Source organism: Sturnus vulgaris, chromosome 2 (assembly GCF_052056855.1).
Source record: "Sturnus vulgaris isolate bStuVul1 chromosome 2, bStuVul1.hap1, whole genome shotgun sequence".
NCBI classification, from domain to species: domain Eukaryota; kingdom Metazoa; phylum Chordata; class Aves; order Passeriformes; family Sturnidae; genus Sturnus; species Sturnus vulgaris.
Genome location: NC_142244.1, coordinates 105803534 through 105823033, shown reverse-complemented (window position 1 = coordinate 105823033; position 19500 = coordinate 105803534). Strand labels below are relative to the sequence as shown.

The 19500-nt window shown below is 46.8% G+C and overlaps 1 protein-coding gene across 1 annotated transcript in view; it reads right to left on the bottom strand.

The window, feature by feature from the left end:
• PTCHD1 (patched domain containing 1) overlaps window positions 1-18175 on the bottom strand; it is a 38756-nt gene extending 20581 nt beyond the window's left edge. The window contains exons 1-2 of the mRNA XM_014879750.2: window positions 17747-18175; window positions 4926-5586 (exon numbers count right to left, since the gene is read on the bottom strand). Of these exons, the coding sequence (XP_014735236.2) occupies window positions 4926-5586; window positions 17747-18175 (1090 nt within the window). The remainder of the gene's footprint in view (window positions 1-4925; window positions 5587-17746) is intronic.
• Window positions 18176-19500: the final 1325 nt, after the last annotated feature.

Below are 19500 nucleotides of genomic sequence, written 5' to 3'. Positions count from 1 at the left end.
GAAGGAACACGCTGTAGGGTGGGATGCAATGGAGGTTGTAAGAAGGGGTTTTCATTTATCCCCGTTTTTGCCGAGTTTCACACACTGCTGGCTGTATTTCCTTTTACAGTGTGCCACAAGCTCAAGCCACCCTCATAACTTCTACCTGGTTTTCCCCTGCCAGCTTTGGAGGCTAAATATAAGCTCTGGGAGCTGGCCCTGCGTCCCTGCCCATATCTGGCAGCGCCTGGCGTTCCACCGCGGTTTCACACAGCCGATGCTTTTCACGAACTTGGCAGCTGAAGAGAGCCACTTCTCCCCGAGCAAGCTGCATTCGTTTCTGAAGAAACAGCAAACACATTGCTAGTTTGCAGTGCAAAAGGCCATGTTGCAATTTTCTTTTGAGTGCCTAGGTTCCACTTTGCCTCCGGGAAGGAAAAAAAGTCAGGCTAAAAACTTGATCAGACAGTGCTGGTTGTTGTCCAATGATTTGTTTGGTAACACTGTGATTTTTTTGAGGAAAACAGTATTTTTAAAGGTTTGGCAGTTTTAAAACAGCATTTAATGTGTAATGGAAACTTATGATGGATATATTAGCATCTGTGCCAGACCAAACATCTGTAGTTTTTAATGAAGAAGGCAATAGGAAACCAGAATTTTAATTCTGTTTTACAGCTGACACTATAAATCAGCTATTTTAAATCAGACCTAGTTGTAGGATTAATTTTTGTGGTTCCTATGGTAGAAAATGAACAGTCCTAATTCAGCAAAGTATTCCACAAGAACTAGACATGTCAGCAAACTCGGCCTTAAATTACTTGTTTGCACACTGATAGAGGTGGATGGCAGTTTGAAAAAACCACAGAGACATATACTAATTCAGACTATGTCCAGACGAGTGGTGGGAACCTGCTAATTTTCCCAGGTTTTAGGCTTCACTTTCAGGTTAGAAGTACCTGTGTTAACCTATAGCTGGAGAAGAACAGTTCCCAGTTTGACTTGACAAGATACCCCACAGAAACGAGAAAAATATCCCAGCTATTCCAGACTGGCTGCAGCCAGCCTGCCTTCTGCTGCCTTCCCCACAGCCCCTCCATGGGGTCCAGGCCAGCCCCAGCCACGGCTGGACATCCAGGAACCAAAGGGAACCTCACTCTTTTAGCATCTGCTGGGGAAGGGGGTCTCTGGGAACATTTCTCCAGGCTTCAGTTTTTGCCACTGAGTTAGAAATTAGGGACAATGAAAAAGAAACTTGCCCCACCATAAAAATTGTCACTGTAGTGGCATACTCAGACTATGTAGAGTCATCTTTTGTAAGATGGGTTACAGTAATCTGCCTTAATTAAAAAGTAAAATAAATTAGAATAAACTAGAATAAACTACCATGATTAAGACCAAAGTATGAAGTGTTTAAACTGGCATGTCATATTCAACAGGTGGAGTAAGCAAAAGATATTCCTGCCTACACTTACACAGCCTGAGCTTAAGACTGCAATTTGGTAAGTCATGGTAATTTAGTAACTTTTAAAATTCCCTGTTGATGCAAAAGCTGAGGATTCTATAGAGGCTGGTACCCTTCACTGTAGCTTGTTTATTCTTGGAAAAGGCTGATGAATAAGGGATGTCAAAGAAAACAGGATGAATGAAAGAAGCATTACAAAGCACTTTGATCAGACTATTTTCTAGACATACTGCCTATATTTTTAGAATGGGCTTGTGACTGGACAACCTATTCAGAAAGTAATTCTTGAAAATATGAAGAGCTTGATAATTGCAAAACATTGCTGACCAGCTGATACGTCTTGGAGACCGTGATGGTCTCCAGATAAACTTACTGAGGAGAAATGGTGTGAGATAAGCAAGCTATAATTTAGCAAGGACAAGGGCAAATTTTACATGTTGTTTGGAATAAATGACTGCGAAAACAGGGTAGAAAACAACATGAAGGATCTGTGAATTACCATGTATCACCAACCAAATGCCAACCATTTCATACTGCTGAGAAAAAAATGAATGACATATGGCGATGTATGAACAGCAGTGCCATATGCAAGATGTGAAAAATCATCCTCCTACTCTACGTGCTGCTAAAAGCCTCAGTCTGAATCCTGTGCCTGGATTTAGACACCACACTCCACGGAAGATGTGGAATGGTCAGAAATAAGAAGATTGCTGGAAGTCTGGTAAACATAGTCTGAGGAAAGCTGGGATGAAGAGGAAGAAGACTGGGAGAGAGTGGTAGCAAATATGCAGAGAAAAAGAAAATAAATTATTTTCCAGATGCAGTGGATAAATAAGGAGGACAGCTAAGTTGCAAAAGGGGAACTCAGGTTAGACATGATACAAATGCTATAGTGGTTGTGCAGTGAAACACAGGAGGAAGTGGTCCAAGGAGGAGATAAAGTGCATGATGAAAACTATCTGTTATTTCGATGTAATCTCATCCTGAGTACAATGATGTCTGGAGAGTGTCCCCCCGCCTCCGCAACACTGATGAAAAGTTAAAAATCCTCAGCTGCTATAAACCAGGGAAACTTCATTAATGATGTATACCAGTAAAGGGGCCGTGCCTGAAATGTGTCCGGTGTAATCTTTTTTTCTATCTCATTTCTGCTTTTAGCCTTGAGATTATGAGTAATAGATACAGGGCTACATCATTAGCCAGAAATCCTTTAGCTTTCTAAAGGTCAGTTAATCTATGATCTAATCTGATGGTCGCTGAAATTAAGTGGAAGCAGTTCAGCGGGCTATAATGGAGGATTCTTGGTGTCTGTAGCCTTCAGTTGCCTTGACTTAAAACATCCTTTATAAGCAAAACAACATCTAGGTACGAAATACATTTCAAAACACATGCTGAATCTTTCCGCTGTACTTCAGGGGAAAAAAAAATAGGCCAACCTGCCCTTCTAGCTATCTTATCTGCCAGTTTAAAACAGTTCTCATTAAAAACTCCAAAATGCTGTCAGTGCCTTCTGTTCACCTGTTGATATTCCCATCCCTTGGGAGATTTTATGCAGCTGGGCAAGACTTACATTAACTTGGCTGCTCTATCTTGACTTGTTCGCACTGGGAGCTGAGCTGCCCTTTTAAGAGTGGAATACTTAAACCAAGGAAGACCAAAAAAAATCAGGAAAAAGGGAAAAAAAAAGGAAAAGAAGAGCCAAATTGACTATACAGCTTGGCACTTAAAGGAGCACTAAAATAGACATGTGAAACTTTACATAGCTATCTGTAAGTCTTTGAGGATTTAAAGTCTCAGCATTGTCACTACTAGTAAATTAAAGATCTGAAAAGTTGTCCCAGGGAGCAGATATGTGATCCCTAAACAAAGCTAATATTTCATATTTTTGAGTCAGTTTCCCCATGTACTTTCACATCATATGTCTGGACTTCAGACTGCTTTTCTGCTACTCTTATAACACATCTGAAAATCCCCTCCTATCTAAAGTTACACTTAATATACACTACTTAGTTTGAGGAATTGAATTTTACAATACATGAACAGGCATAAAAACCCACCAAAGAAACCAGAAACTCAGGTCAGAAAGACACCCTTCTTCTGACTCTGACTTTCTTGTGCTGCATTTCCTCTAGATTACAATGTAGTTTAATTTTCATGGATGTCATCTGAAAATGACAGCCGATGTAATGTAGCTGAATTCTGTTTGTCACTGAATATATTCTGTATGTTAACTGGTAGTGTGATACACTGAAGCATAGTCTTTAATTAAAGTGCAACAATACCACAGTGCAGCAGCAATACAGTAAAGCACAGCACAGGAACCTGGTGCTGGATACAAAAATAGCTGTGCTCAAAACGTGTCATATCACTACACGATGTGACTAAGTCAGTGGAGACACTCTTACACTTGAAACCTGAGGTATTACTGAGCCCTGATTTTCAGCTGGGGAAGCTGTGATCAAATCAATGCATGTATTATTCTCCACAAATGAATAATGGTGTGAATAAGGACATATTAAACACCTACAGTGCACAAAACTTTTCACACTGGTTATGAACCAAACACAAACAAAGAGGCTGTGAACTCTCCAGAGCTCTCATTTTGTCTCCTGTGAAGTCGTCCTGTCTCTTTGGGTACAATATACAGAATTTCCACAAATGCCCTGGTGCCAGCAGGAGAGGGCTCTGGGTTGGGAGCAAGATGACCACGCATCTGTTCTCCTCTTTTCTACCCTCGAGGAAAACAAAACATTCTGAAACCACTCCATACTCCACAGTGAGTAAAGGTGGTACAAAACTCAGGGAGATAAAGATGTCTCTGCTGGCACAGGAGCCAGGGAGCAGCCAGTGCTGCTTCTCTCCATAACCCTCTGCCGTGGGTGGGATGTGCTGCTGGTGCTGAGCTTGCAGGTCTATCTCTGACCAGGGGTATCAAAGTTCTCTCCCCCAGGGCTGTGAAACTCAGCTAACACAGGGACTTCTGGAGAAATGCAATCCAGAGCCAAACACCACTCTTATTCCACAGACAGGCTCCTGCCAAGCAAGGACAGCACTGCTCTGGTCTCCAAAGGAGCCAGCACTCCCTAAATGCCCAATATGGATAGCCCTTTGATTTGCCAACACAGCTGACACTGTCAGTGTTGCATGGGGACCACTGCAAAGGTCTCCCTCCAAAACCAGAATCAAACATCCACAGAGAAGCAGCAGCTAGGCTCCATCTCGACAAAAGGCACGACATTTGCACATCCTTGTTACTGCACAGGCTCCACATCCCACAGAGTTGTGCTATGCCACACTGGAGCCCCAGGCATGATTTTAATATTCAGGCACCATAAAAACAGTTTAGGAAAAGAGGCAGGGTGGATTTGGCATGGGGCAGTGCTGCAGGAATGAGACAACAGGAACCATGCAGTGATGCTTGTCTGCTTGCTGGAAATGCATCAGGGAGGCACAAACAGACAAAAGAGAGAGAGGAGATAGTTACCTAACATGACGAAGGGGATTCCCAGGAAAGTGGAATTGTATTTCCCACCAGTGAGATTGATGATCCCAGCAGCAGTCAGGGTGGCAAGGGTCACTGTCAGCAATCCCAGCAGGCCAAGCCAGGGTTTGCTGCGGACACAATCCTGCATGGAGCAGCAGAGAATGGCCAAGGTGACCACAAGGACCAAGCTTGTGATCAGGTAGCGTTCTGACACCCTGCTCGTCTTCTGGAAATCCTCCTTCAGTGAAGAGGAAGTGAAAGGATACATTTTGACTTTCCTGTTGGATTTCTGGAAAAGTTCAACAGTGTCACAAAAAATGGATTCCCACTTCTCTGCCACCATGTCATTCAAGGAGTTGATTGCCTGCAAGTAGTAGGTGAGCTGAATGGCTTCTGCAGACTTCACCCGGTCCTTGCTGTGCACAGTAACCCCACCGAGCTGATGCCCATTATACACTTCCCTGCCATCCTTTAAGTGAGTAATCGGATAAGTGATTGCAAAATTAGTTCGATTAGAAGAACGAGCAGCTTTTAATTCCTCCAGTACATGCACTATGTCGTCCACTATGCAAGTCTTGTCATTGTTCAGGATACATATATGGGCAAACGTGTAATTGAAACCAGGTCTTTGAACTTGGATCCTGGTCACTGCAGAGTGCAACTACAAGGGAAAGAGAAATCACACACGTTATTCATCAGTTCATCTTGCACAGTAGCAGCCAGAACGACAGCAGGTCCTCACCACCGTCCCTTTTCTATTTGATCTAAGCAACAACAACAAAAGTTCTGGTGACTGCGGTATTAATAGCACACTCATTGCAAAAAGAAAAAGAAAAACAAAAATAAAAACAAAACAAAAAAAAAAAACATAAACATGCATCAAATGAGCAGTATTATTCTCCTGTTCCCCTGTGTCCTTTGCTGGTAACTCTGGCATAATGTGGTGTGCATATGTGCCACGTGCAGCTGCTGTTTGGCCTCTCTAAATAAGCAAACTCAACAGGTTCAGCTAAAGCCCAACCATGTTCAGGGACACTGTTGTGCTCAAGATTGCCCAATTACTCCAAGAGATCAACTTGAGGTCCAGAAGGCAGAAGGTGACCAGGTGTGCCACTTGTGCAGGATGTGCTGGCAGCCTGGCAGTGCAGGGGGCCAGCACTCGTTCAAAGGACAGGTCACAGCTGCATGTCCTATGTATAGAGATGGTTAGCACAGCAGGGCAAAGAGATCTGGCAATAACTAATTTGCCCTCTTTTCTCCTCCCTCTTTCTCCCATCAGATCCTCAGTAGTCCGAGAGCAGGAATAATGGCAGAGACAGACACTGGTTTTCTCTTTCTCTCTCTGAGAGGTTCTGTTAATTAGTGAGGGTCCCCTAACTTTAGAGTTTGTAGGTTATTGTTAGGTATAGCAGTTCTTAGTACACCTTCCTTTTTGTTTCTCATCCTTCGAAATTTGCCATGCCTGAGGTCTGACCTCAAAAATATTCAATTATTTTTGAGCATCAGAAAGGCAGAAAAAATTACTCTCTTGAAAAAACACAGAAAACTCTTGCAACCTTTTCTGAATCCATTTTAAGCAACGTAGAAGAAACAAGAAATTTAATATAGGGCAAGAGAATAGCCTTAATAGACTAGGGTTACAAAGTTTTTCAAAAACAGAATATTGAGTTTGCTAATGTGTATCATTCTGTCTGATGATAAACACAGTTAAAAAAATACAAGATAGTGTACAGGAGAGCAGTAGAGTTTATACACTCATCTGGGGGCAATGGAAAAATGCTTAATAATCCTGGCAAACCTGCATCTGTTGAAACTAAACAGTCATAGCGACTTTTGTGTGGTATTTGAGACTTAGTTTCAGCACCCCCCCCTGCCCCCCCGCCTCCCCATCATTTATATGGTACTAGCAATCTGATTGTTTTGTGATTACATTGCACAGTCTGTGATGGGTATAAATTTAGTTATGTTGCCTCCATTCCTCAGGATAATGCAGTACCATATAGACAAAGATTACAACATCCCTATATTCTCATCTTGTTTCTCTAGTAGCTTGGGGGGTATATTTTTCCACCTTTGAGTAGTTTTAATTTTTTTTGACAGAAATAACAATTTAATACTGACATTAGGAAGATAGGTTTGAGAAATGAACTGAACTAACAAATCTTTTCACAGTACTGTGAGAACACGATACCTGGCCATGGTGAGAAGCAAAATTGTGGTGGGAGAAAAAAATGTAACTGTCTGTGCAACAGATAAAGGCCATTTGCAAAACTTTCTTCTAAAGCAAAACAAAATAAAATATTTGCAGGAACATGACAAAGAAATTAACCTCTATGGAGAACACTTCTCATCTTTTCAGTTTGGGGTCGCAAAGTTCTGCTGTTTTGGAATACAAATTCTATTGTATGTGACTAGAGTTTGGGGCAGATGCCCTGATTTACCAGATCAAAGACAGATATCTGATTTTAATTTTTTTGCAACGGGAGCTACTGAATGGTTTTCATTGACAACAGCTATAAAACAAGACGTCACATAAAGAAGCACAGCTGAGGGAAACCAGGAGGAATAGAAAGAATTTCCTGCCTTTATTAGATTCACAATACAACTCCTTCAAAGAGGATCTATGGAGCAACACAATGCAGAAGAAACTAAACTGACATGCAACTTTTATCAAACAGTATGTGTAGCTATTTACCCAGCCTGCCTCACTGCAGCATTTGCTTCCTTCCACATCTGAAGCAATTTCTTTTAATATTTAGGTTATAAAATAACCTCATCTATCACAGCTATTACTTCATCTTTAGTGAAAGGCTAGAAGCTAAATGTCATATCTAAAATACTCCTTTCCTCTTGGAAATGATCATTTCAGGCTGAGGAGCTTGTTCTGCAGCAGTGGCCTGGTGCTTCTGAGCCCGTGCCGGGCTGTGTGGGGGGGACCTGCCCATCCCACCTCTCAGCAATGGGATTTTGGGGGAGAGAGGGAAGCAGGCAGACAGCTCCGTGTCCTGGCACATCCTGGCAGCTGAGCAGCCCCTGGAGCTGGCTGCAAGCTTCTGCTGTTTAGAGCAGCTATGAGATACACTCGGAGCTTTGCCGGTGGCCACAAGATTTGATCTCAAATTGGCGGCAAACAGCCAAAGAAGAGGAAAACTTGCCATTCTCTCCATCCCGACAAAGTATGCTGAGAACTGCAGCAGCACGCCCAAGGATTCAGCACTGGGAATCCCGAGCCAGACTTCCCTTCTCAAGACAAACACAACGCTTTATCTGCACTTTTTTTCAGACCTGATGCTAGGAAAGCCCTCTGCTGCTGCCTCAGTTCAGGGCAGGGCTGTGCTGCAGCACGGCTGCAGGCTCTCTCTCCTTTCTCCCTTTGCTGGCCTGAGGCAGCCCCTGAGCCACAGGATGCTGCCTCTTCCCCAGTGCCAGCTGCAGTCCCATGGCTCTCCTTTCTGCTGCCATGCTGGGAATTCAGCTGCAGCCACACAGATCCAGAGCCCACACTCATAACCCTGGGTGACTGGTTTCCACAGAAAACAGAAACTCCAGGAGCTGACAAGGGCACATCCTGTGAGTTCAAAGGATTGCACAGTCTGCAATTTGGCTTGCCTATGGTACACCAGGAGGCCACCCAGGAAACTTCAGTCTGATGGTAAAGGCTGTTGTGTGATGGGGACAACATTAGCAATATGCTAATGCATAATGCATATTGCACTCCTCAGTGCAGAGGATTCTAATAGCAAGTAACTATATTCAGAATAAACCTGGCACCTAGTTCTGGGACAAATGACTGACTACAAGATCCTCATTTGTCCAGTAGTTCTTAGCCTTACTGATCCTATTAGGAGAAAGGGAAATTTAAGGTATAACAAAAGCTGAATAAATGCTTTTTCTCTAAGGGAGACATGTACTGCTTGCTCATCACTCCCAGTTTTTTTCAGTTAGCTAACAGTGCAAGGAACCAAAAAACAGTTTACTGCTGAGATGCCAGAGCACTGCAGCATGAGAACTGCACAGCACCACCTAAGCTCCCTCACCACAGTGGCACACGGTCCCCGAGTTTTCAGTCATGAAATAATAACATCCACCTCTTCCTTTCACCATTGTTTAAACAGTGACCATTCCTTGGACTTCCCCTCTCCTTCTGAAAATGGTATTTATGTGTGTCCTGCACCACCTTAGAGATTTCTAGAACAGTGTTTTCTTTTAGTTTTAGTCATTTGCATTTGGTAAAATCTTGGTCTTGGTCTTTTTTTACTTTATGTCCCATGCTCACTTGGTTATTTATTTTAGACAGAGAAGAATTGTGGCTTTAACCAGGAGATAAATCCCTTTGAGCAAATATCTCCAGGTGAGTGGTGCACTGGTCTCCATACCAAGCTATATTTAAGCCTGTGGCACAGCTGACAGATGAGAGATGGTGAAATTGCACAGTCCTGCCAGCTGGTTCTGTCCATGGGCCCAGGAGGGGATGACAGAAAGCAAAAATCCTTCCACTTATCCTGGGCTAAGCCATTTGCACCAGGGCCTCAGAGAGCCATGGCTGGAAGTTCTTCAAGCTGTTTTATTTTTTCTGGCCCTCCTACCTCTGCCAGCAGCACAGGAAGAGAGGCACCAGGAACCAGAGCCCCACAGTAGGGTCAGTTTGGGTGCCCTGGGACGGCCAAACCCCACACTGGGCTCTATGACACAGCTCTCTGCTGTACAGAGCCTGGCACAACTTTCAGCTGTGCCATCAAAGCTGAGCCTGAAGGCAAAAGTGTTGTACTTGGAGATGTATGGTCAGGACAGAAAGAAAAGCTTGTTTTTATTCTTAAGTTCCTGCAAAAGATGCAGGAAGCTACAAGAAGGGGTGAAAAAAACTGTATCCCTTTGTTTTGTGGAGGAATCCTTTAATTTAAAAGTGAGAAGGTATTACCAGAATTTTGTTAATTTAATCAGGTAACAAAGAAGTCTGCAGCCTCCCTGTGAAGGAAACAGATCCTTTCCCAGCAGGGATGGGTTAGAAACTGCTGATTCATCTGCAAAATGGTCCAATCCCAGAAATCCTTTAAGCTCACATTATATAATCTCCTACCTCAATGAAATCTATGGGCATAGGGGATGAAGACCCAACCACCAGTGTCCCACTTGGGTCTCACCTTGCTGGTGGCACAGCTTTGTTCCCAGGGAAACTCCACAGTGACAAAATGCAAAATGCAATGGAACCATTCAGTCTTCGACAAGCTCCCATGCCCAGCTCATGAAAACACATCCTGACTCTCTGGGGAGCTGGGTCAGACACAGATACCATTTTTAATCATAAAGATGTGCACAACTACCTCCTGCTTATCATATATACCTCAAAAAGATGTTTGGTTTTGCTGCTGAGCAGTGATATGTGGTGTTTATAGGGGACATCACTCACCATAAGGACTCGACTAGACTTTGTACTTGACATACAGTCAATGAATGGCCAATGAGACAAAACTAGCTAGATATATGGATGTCCTCCTGCACTGCAAATGATCTGGCACACAGGCATGTTTTACTCTCAGGAGCATCATCTTTGCAAAGCTGTATCACTTTGTTGTTTCTGCTATTTGACTTATTTAGTCTTGCAGTCTCCATCTGATGGTTCAAATCCAATATTAGCTTTGCTCTTCAGTGTTGCCACTCTTAGAATTTTTTTGCTGTCATTTTCACCAAGTGTTTTTTCCATGAGTCCTGAAGCCTGAAGTACTGTGATTTTTTTTTAATCTCAGCTTTCATAAAAATAAAAAAAATAAGAGAAAAAGAAAAAAAGAGTCTGATCTTGTGGTTATGGAGGAAAGACTGAGAAGGCTCTGAACTCATTACTTATTACTGTTTAAAATTTTATCACTGTTTTGGGTTCAAGACTGAAAAACTAGAAAGCAGGATGAAGACAGTAATTTTAAATATACACTTCATTTTTATAAGAAGCTGGTTTACTCTTTTAGTAATTTTTACAGGTAACTTGTGCCAAGGAAAATAAAGAGGCGAAAATGCCTTTAATGGATAGCTATAAATTTCTCCACTTTTTCTATGATCTCAGTAATCTCTGGCATTTCATACCTTTGCAGTGTATTTTTTTATTCACGTCAAGAGGTGGCCTCAGTCAAAACGTAAAAAGGTTATGAGAGGGAAAAGACTTGCACAGCTTCCAGCTTAATTTACAAAAAAACCCCACTGTGGGTTCTGCAGATACGGGCAGAATTAAACTTCCAAGAGTGCATTTTCATCAGAAGGTGCAGAGAGAGAGGGCAAGGGAGCTCCTGGCCAGGGCTGTGCCCTGCTGCCAGTCCGAGACCGAGGGTCCAGAGCAGAGGTTCAAAGGGGGGGGTGGGCAAGGGCCTCCGGACCATGCCAGCCTAGCAAGGCATGAGGAGCGTGCACACAGCTCAGGGAGGAAGCCAACAGATCCTAATGGCTCGGGATAAACATTAGAAGTCACAGCTGGAGAGCAAGCAGCAAGGATTGCTATGAGTAGCTCGGCTCTTTTTCTCAGTCCTACAATCAGGTTTCCTGAAGAGACGCTAAGATACTAATTATGCACGGGATTTATTTTTGTAACTAATTTTTTCAGCTGTCCAAAACACAGTGATTTGTCTTTTCTCCAAACAATTTTCAGAAAAATAAAATCTAAAAATTGTTCAAACTACAAGTCATCAACTGAGGGACAACTATTAGTGCTCGAAGCGGCAGATGTGCGTGCATTTACATTTCCATCTGTCTTCTTGGTAGCTACAGAAAATCGCTAGATGTGATTTTTCTTTTCTAATCTGAAGTGGAGAAGCTTTTCTAATCAATGCCATCTTAATTCTGACACCTTGTAAATATGCCTGAATTTGTTCCACCGAGAGAAGCCCACTCTGTTGTTTGGGCTGACTGCTGCTGAAGGACAGGACACCTGGGCAGCAGAAACCTCTCTGCACAGCCTGGTGTGTGGCAACAAGGTCAATTTTTCATGATGGGGATAAAAGAATAAAACTTCGCTCCTGTGTCTGATCTTGCATCAGTTCCACCACGGGTGGCTTTCTCCGTGTGTTTTAGATGTCTCCATGAACACCCTTCCATCTCTAGACTGCTTCTCAGGGGGCTCTTGCCAAGGGCTGCTCCAGCAGAAGCCTGAGGAACAACCCCTTCTGCACCACAGGGAAACCTCAATAGCTGCAGGTTGACAGCCCACGGTGTTAGTTAACAACTCAGCTCCTCCTTCTTCTAATAGGAGAGAAGGGGTTCTCCTGCTGTAAACCCCAACTTAAAGGCAGAGCCTTGTCACAGCTTTTAGGAAGCACAAATGTGGCCAACAGGGAGCCCTGGCAGCTCTCCCTCAGCCCTGTGACACTGCCTGGGGCTGGCCTGGTCTCGGTGGCTGCGATGCACAGATGTCTCTGGCCTGACGCTTGCCCTGCCCACTCGTGTGCTCTGCCTGCAGGGTGATGCCCCCAGCACACACAACACATCCAGCCAGCTATTGAAAACACCTGTCCTCCATGTGTTCTGTTTGTTAGAGGGGAAGCAAAGTTTGACCTTGCAAGGCAGGAAAGGCAAGGCAACACGGGATGCTGGGCATTCCAAGCACGGGCTGCTCGGCTGGAGCAGCACAGGGTTGGAGGGAGCATCACACCATGGAGTGAGGCAGGAGGGAGAGCAGAGGGGCCCTGTCCTGGCCGGTGCTACTGGAGCAGGGCTGAGGGATGGTGGGCACCAGTGGGATGTGATCATCCTCCCAGGCACAGGCAACTTTAGGACTTCTGCTCCAGGCACTGACCAGTGCCTGCGAGAGACCAAACCCTCTTGCCTGCAGGAATCACGCTGAGGAGCTGCTGCTGCTGACACCGGCAGCTCAGGGGGGTTTCTGCACACACTTCCACACTGTCCTTGCAACGTGCTATTTACCTTCCCTCTTCCCTGGCTGTGCCCGGATCTTACCTGCGTATCTTAATTCTCATCTGTTTTCGCATAAGATACATTTTAGCCCTGCAGCATTGTGCTGCTATGACAACAGGCTTGCACTTCTGCTGCTTTCACACCCTTGTTTTTCTTGTATTAGGACTCTTCTCCTCATCTTACAGCCCTGCTCTAAAGACATGACTTCATCCTTTATTTTGTTTTCAGAATGCACTGTATGTTCTATTGACTGTCTCCCAATGAGTGTTTTTAGTGCCTGAGCTACCCTGAGAAGGTGGAGACCTACTACCTCCATTGCTAGATGCACAGCTGTGTCCAGGCATTCAGGAGTAGCCAAAAGTTTCTGAAAAAGGGTACTTGTGTTACTCAGGATCGCAACAGACCCAGCTTTCGGCTCCACTGAGCAACCACAACCCACTTCCACCGACTTTGGAAATAATGGTTCAAGTGTGCCATGTTTGCACAACAAAGCAATTGGGAATACCACAGACAAGGGAACGTAGTTATTTCTAAACATGGTTGTTTCCTCCACGAATTTCCTCACACGTACAAAGTAAGTGAGGAAATCCGTGAGGACCGTAGACAGAGCGTGCCAACACATACGTTAACAGGAACAGAATAATTAAGGAGCAGAGAGAGGAAATAAAACCCCAACAAGTATGAGGTCTGCAAGATTCTGAAGCCAAACTGTTTTGTTCTGCAGCAATCAGAAGTTATGAAGTTCTTAAATAAATGTGTCCTTAAACAGAAATACCTGACTTTACTTCATTTGTGAGTACAAATACATATTTAGTCAGTTACCTAGATCAAATAATGACCAGTTTATGAGAGAAGCAATCTATAAGCACTAAAAATCTGTAGTTAGTAAAGGTTTCTTTAAGAAAAAAATCCCTGTCATCTACAGATTTTTATAGAAGCAAACTGCAAATAAAATCCCCTTCAGTAAAGCATGTTACATTTCAATCCCTTTTCATCTTTATGTCTTGATATCTTAAGTGAATTTTTTGCCAAAAAAATATTAGTATTGTGTTACTGTTATAAACACAGTAATGTAAATGGAAGAGAGAATATTTTTCTGCAAAAAAAGGTAAATTTTTAATTAAAAAAAGCCTTTAGTATGGTGCAGTTAACTCACTGTAAAGATACAGGAATAAACAGACTCAAAAGGATCGCTGTCTCAAATTCTAAGTTAGAACATATTTTCTGATGTTCAAAAATCTGTCTAGGTCTGTATTCCCAGTGAGTCTGTATGACTTTAACCTAACAAGTCTCTTGCTGCAAGTGAAAATATCACCATGAAATGGTAGGGGGCCTGTTCCAACACTATTTTTAGGTGGGACTCTAGGTTTTCTTAGATAATTTCTACACACTTTATATAATCATCTGAACCTCTGCATGATGGCCCACACCAAATATCCCAATTATTTTTGCTTTTCTAAGCACTTACTGGAAATACAGGGGTAAAAGCACACTTTCTTCAATTAGGTGTTTTTACCTCCTACCTCTCTCTATCAAAAGACAAATCTTGAGGAAGAAACGTCCTGCACACCAACAGCACAGGATGTCAGTTCCCTGTGCTCAGTTATAGAGCAGGTACTGCAGCAAGTAAAATTTCATTATTGTCCTCCCACGATATCTCAGTCTCAGGATGCATCTCTTCCATATCTGAGATTCTACCAAGGCTTTTTATTGGAACACCTATTCAAGAGCAGAGGTTGAGGATATGTTTAGATTTCTCCCTTCTGCAAATGACTATGGCAGCTGGAAATGCAACGTTGGGATGGCAGGCCTAGAATGGTGTAAGCACTTACAGGGAGCTGTGAGAACTATGGACAGAAATTTACACAAAAATAAGGAATAAAAGAGTACTTGGCATTGTCTCAAAAGCAAAACCACTCTATAAAGCAGTCACACACCTCTCTGGTAATGAAGAGAGACCCTTCATGGAGCAGCTTGTGTGTCCAGCAAGACCTGGGGCTGTCCTGGGAGCAGCCAGCACCGTGCTGGCAGATGTGCGCTGGCAGATGTGCGCTGACAACGGAGCCCTCGGCAGCTCCTGCTCCGGGAACGCTGCCTGAGACCTGGGCTGAGACAATTCAGAGGCTGAGCCCTGCCCAGAATCCCTTCCCAGCCAGCAACAAGGTATCGTGCAGCACTGGCAACAGTGACTTTCTCAGGTTGGTAATGTGCCCACGAGGAACTGCTCTAAGCTAACGAGAGTGTTAGAGATGTCACCACAAGAGTAATTTCATTGAATGATGATTTGATTTGGATGTTAGACTGATCAGCTTTTGACAGTACCGTCTATGTTTCAGTTTCAACTACTCGGAGCCCAAAACTTTGTATCCCTTTACTAAGGGACAGTAAGACAAGCTGACTTCTCCCTCTGCCTAAACCAGGGAAAATCTCCTTTCCTTGGCACATGACTAGGGAAGCTGTAGTTGCTCAAGGCTCATTCTTTTCCCTCTTTGGCAGATAAAGTGGGATATGGCAGGTAAGAAAACCAACAAGATGTGCTCCAAGAGCAGCCAGTATCTGCCTGGAGCAACCACTCTCCTGTGCCTCCCATCCTTCTGCTTGTGGGTGGAGATGCAGCAACAGCCATGTGGGAGGAGCCAGCGACCAACCTGACATTTATTCTAAAGCAAAACCTCTCCCTTGGGGAGGTCATCCTCCAGAAAAGGAAAGATAAGCAAAAGCTGCCGTGTAGGTTCTCTGCCCTGACTGTGCTTACACGGCAGCTTCAAAAATGTGAGTGGGATTTACTCTGTGGTTTCACCCAGGACACTTATTTACAAGCACAGTCCTTTGAGTTGGTTGGCTCCGGACTGCAGCTGGGGATGCCTTTGCTCCCTTCTCCCTTTCATGCAACTCAATGTGTATAAGAAAACCTGGATGGCCACCTTTTTACTTCTCCTTCTCTTGGTGGGCTCTGTTAACACAAGATGATGTAGCCCTGCATCACCACAGATACAACAATATTGGGAGCTAGGAGCCCTCCCTCTTGTTTTGCTACTCTTTGGCCCATGGGGCCAGACCATGCACAAGGTTGGACAGGCAGCAGCCTGAGCCTGCCTCTGCTCACAAAGAGAAGCGTAATCAGGACAAAGAACTTAATCCATTCTGCAAAAAGCATATTGGAATTAACTAGATAAGTAAAGAGTTGGAAATAATGCATCAGATATGCCTGACAATGTCTAAACAATCAAATGGCAATCGTGTTCATTATCTCACTAAAGGAAAAATAATAATTTTTTTGTGAATTCTGTCTATTAAAAATGAGGCTGTGTTAAACACTGACAGAACTTTCTAAGTTATACTTCTTTTGCTGACGTGATAAATCTTATGCAGAAGTTTGCCTGCAGAAAGATTGAGTATCATTTATTTGTGTCACTCTGCTATTGATAAAACTACAGATCTCCAGAGAAAGCAGCAGAGAGAAAAAAACCATTATCATTATTATCCTATGACTGAGTAAATGTGCACATACTGGATGCAAATGCAATTCACAGTGCAAGAAAATGAAGGAATGAAAATAATTTCTCTGGAGTTTTCTCATTTGCCAGTAACATTACTGTACTTAGTGAGTCGACACTCATTAAATGTTTGCTCATTATTGTTGGGTAATATGTCAAAAGGAAAACAGAAAATACTGAGTGGCTGTGTACCACAGATCTGTATGTGCCTACAGTGGAAATGAAATATAAATAAATTCACTGTAACAGTTATTTCATTGTTTAGTAAAGACGGAGGTCTCCCTGAAGTCTCTTACAATAGGTGTTCGCATCTGTTCTTTTCATTTTAGAAGAGACATTCCTTGAAGCGATTAAGAAGAATTAACATGGGCTTTTATATGGGCTGACAGTTTGACATTCGGGGAAAAATAAAAAAGCAATGCTGAAATCTTTTGGGCTTTCACAAGGCAACAGCAAAAATGTGCAGGATTGAGCTAGCCACACCTCTGGTTATTTCCAAATGTTCCTTTCCTTTTTCTTGAGTGAACTTGACCCTCTTAACACTCAAGTTTTTACCTCTATCATCCTTGTTTTTTTACCCCAGGATTGTTCAAAACTACTGAGGTATAAACTAGAGTACCGGCTTCAAGAAATGCAGGTTTCTGACATGTTATGATATACAGTACGGTGAGATGTCCTGTCAGACTGTGACTCGCACACTCTGTGCTGCTCAAGTGGGAAGATGCTGCCCGCTCTAACTTGAACCGGCAGCACAGGCTGCACCATGCCCGCAGTCTATAGCTGGGCTGGATTTTCTCTTCATCTTTGAAACCGGTGGTGGTGGGCTGGGAGTGGAGGGGAAAAAAGCCACTACCCACTAAAAATAAGCTGCTGAGTTATGTCATTTGCCTTGATGAGCAGTGAGAAGGTTTTGTGCTACCCCTCCCCATGCAGAAGTGCAGTCCAGACACAGCGGCAGCCCCCAAACCCATTGTCGGCAGCCTGATAGACTGGTACCTAACTGTTTTTGAAGTTTGAGTTTATCAAAGCCCGAGACGCCTTAATTCGAGAGTACAACTGCCACGCGAGTAGAGAGATACCGAAAAAATTATTTAAGCAAGCCAGACTGTCCTTCTCGCTCGTTCAAAGCAAATAAAAGCAAAAGGGGGCAAAGGAAAAAAATAGGGGGGGAAAAAAAAAGAGACGGGAGAGAGCGGAACCCGCGGCGCTGGCGGGGAGCGCGGTGCCGGCTCCCCGCGGCGGGCTGGCGTCCCAACTGTTGCAGGGAGGTGACCGGGGAGCTGCGGTGGCAGCGCCCGTGCCGGGCGGGCAGAGCACGGCATGCGCGGGTGGGTCCGTGCCGGCGGGCAGGTGCGGGGAGCGCGGCGGGATGCGGGGCGCCGGGCCAGGCGGGGTGGCGATGCTCGGGGCCGGGGGATCCGCCGAGGTTACCTTGAGGATGAGATCGGTGTGGTGCTGGTCCAGCATGTTGGCCTTGCGGAAGGAGGTGATGATCACCCGGCCGTACCTCCCAGGCGTCTGCAGGTCGGAGTAGAGCCGGTGCTTGGAGCGGTTCACCGGGAAGAGGCTGTCCACCAGGTTCCTCTCGATCTTGGCCAAGCTGTGCGTGGGGGCCAGGAGGTGCTCCACGCTCTCCTCCACCTGGTAGCGGCTGAAGCTGGCGCCCAGCAGGATGGAGATGAGCACGGGCGCCGAGGCGAAGAACACCGGGTGGCTGGCGACGAAGTGGCCGAGCCGGGAGAAGGACGTCCCCAGCCCCCTGTGCAAGACCTGCCGCAACATCCTAGTGCGGAGGGCGCGCAGGAGAGCGAGCGCCGCGCCGGGGCCCCCGCAGCTCCCCCACGGCCCCCGCAAGACCATGGGGCAGCCCCGCCGGGCGCCGCCTTCCCGCCGGCCGCGGCTGCGGGGGGCCGGGGGCCGCCGCCGCGCGTGTGCGTGTGTGTGCGGAGTGTGTGCGCGCCCGCCCGCCCGTGTGCGTGCGCGGGGCTGCTCGGGCGCTCGTCCTCCCGCAACGCCGCCGTGCCCGAGAGGAGTTTCCCAGCCCCTCGGTGCCTGACTTCCCAACCCGCCGCCCCTCTCCGCGGAGCGGCGGCGTGGACCGCCGGGGGGCGTGGGGGGGGGGCAGCCCCGCCGCCGCCCCGCCGCGGGAAGGGGAAGGGGCAAGCGCCGCTCCCCGCCCCCGCCGCGGAGTTTGCGCGGGAGCGGGGCTGCCCGCAGACTGCTGACTAATCCCCCGGCCGCGGCAGGCGAGGCGAGGCGGGGCGGGCGAGCAGAGCCCTCCGCGGCGCCCCCGCCGCCGCCGCCCTCCGCCCAGGGGCGCGGGGCCACGCCGGGCGGCGCCGAGCTCGGGGCGGCGGGCGCAGCGCCGCGCCTCCCGCCGGGGCCGCCCGCCCGCCGGCCGCGCTCGGGACGCCGCGGCGCGCCCCGCCCCGCCCGGCCCCGCCCGCCGCCGCCGGCACCGCGGGCACCGGCACGACGAGCAGCGCGGGCTGCCCGCGGCCCCGACGGGCGGGCGGCGGGGCGCGGAACGGCCGCCCCCCGTGGAGGGGGGACTTGGGTGTATTTCGTGGGCGGCTTTGTTGCGGGGACCCGCCGTCAGAAACGTGCGGGCGCTTCCTCCGGCCGCGGGGGCGGGCCGCGTTGCGGGGTGCCCGACGGCGCGCCCCGCGGTCCCGCCGCACGGCTACCGCGGCGGCACCGGCAGCGCGGCGCGGCACTGCCCGCCGGCCCCGCGCGGCCCGAGTGGGCATGTGCGAGCGCCGCACATGCCCATTAGGGAAAGCGGGTGCCGGCGGCGGGGCTGTCCCCTGCCCGTTTCACGGTCTCCGGCGACCTGGTGTCGTCTCCGGAGCCGCCCCGGGCTGCCCTGGCCGTGCCCCGTGCGGGGAGCCCGGCACCACGCCGCTGCTGCCGGGACCGCACCGTGCCCGGGGAGCGCTGCCGCTCCCCTCAGCGCCAGCCCGTAACCCTGGTGGTGTGTGGCTGAGCGCGGTGCCCACCTGTGTGTAGGTACCGACCGTCCCCGCCGGATGCGATTCGGGGGCACGGCCTAGTTTTTGAACAGGAATTCTATCTAAATAGCAGAGATGATCACAAATGCTCTGGCTGCTGGCATATTTGGGCACGCTAGTGCTGTTATCTGGCCCGAGCTGCTGCTACGCAATCCAAACGTATTGGTAATGGGA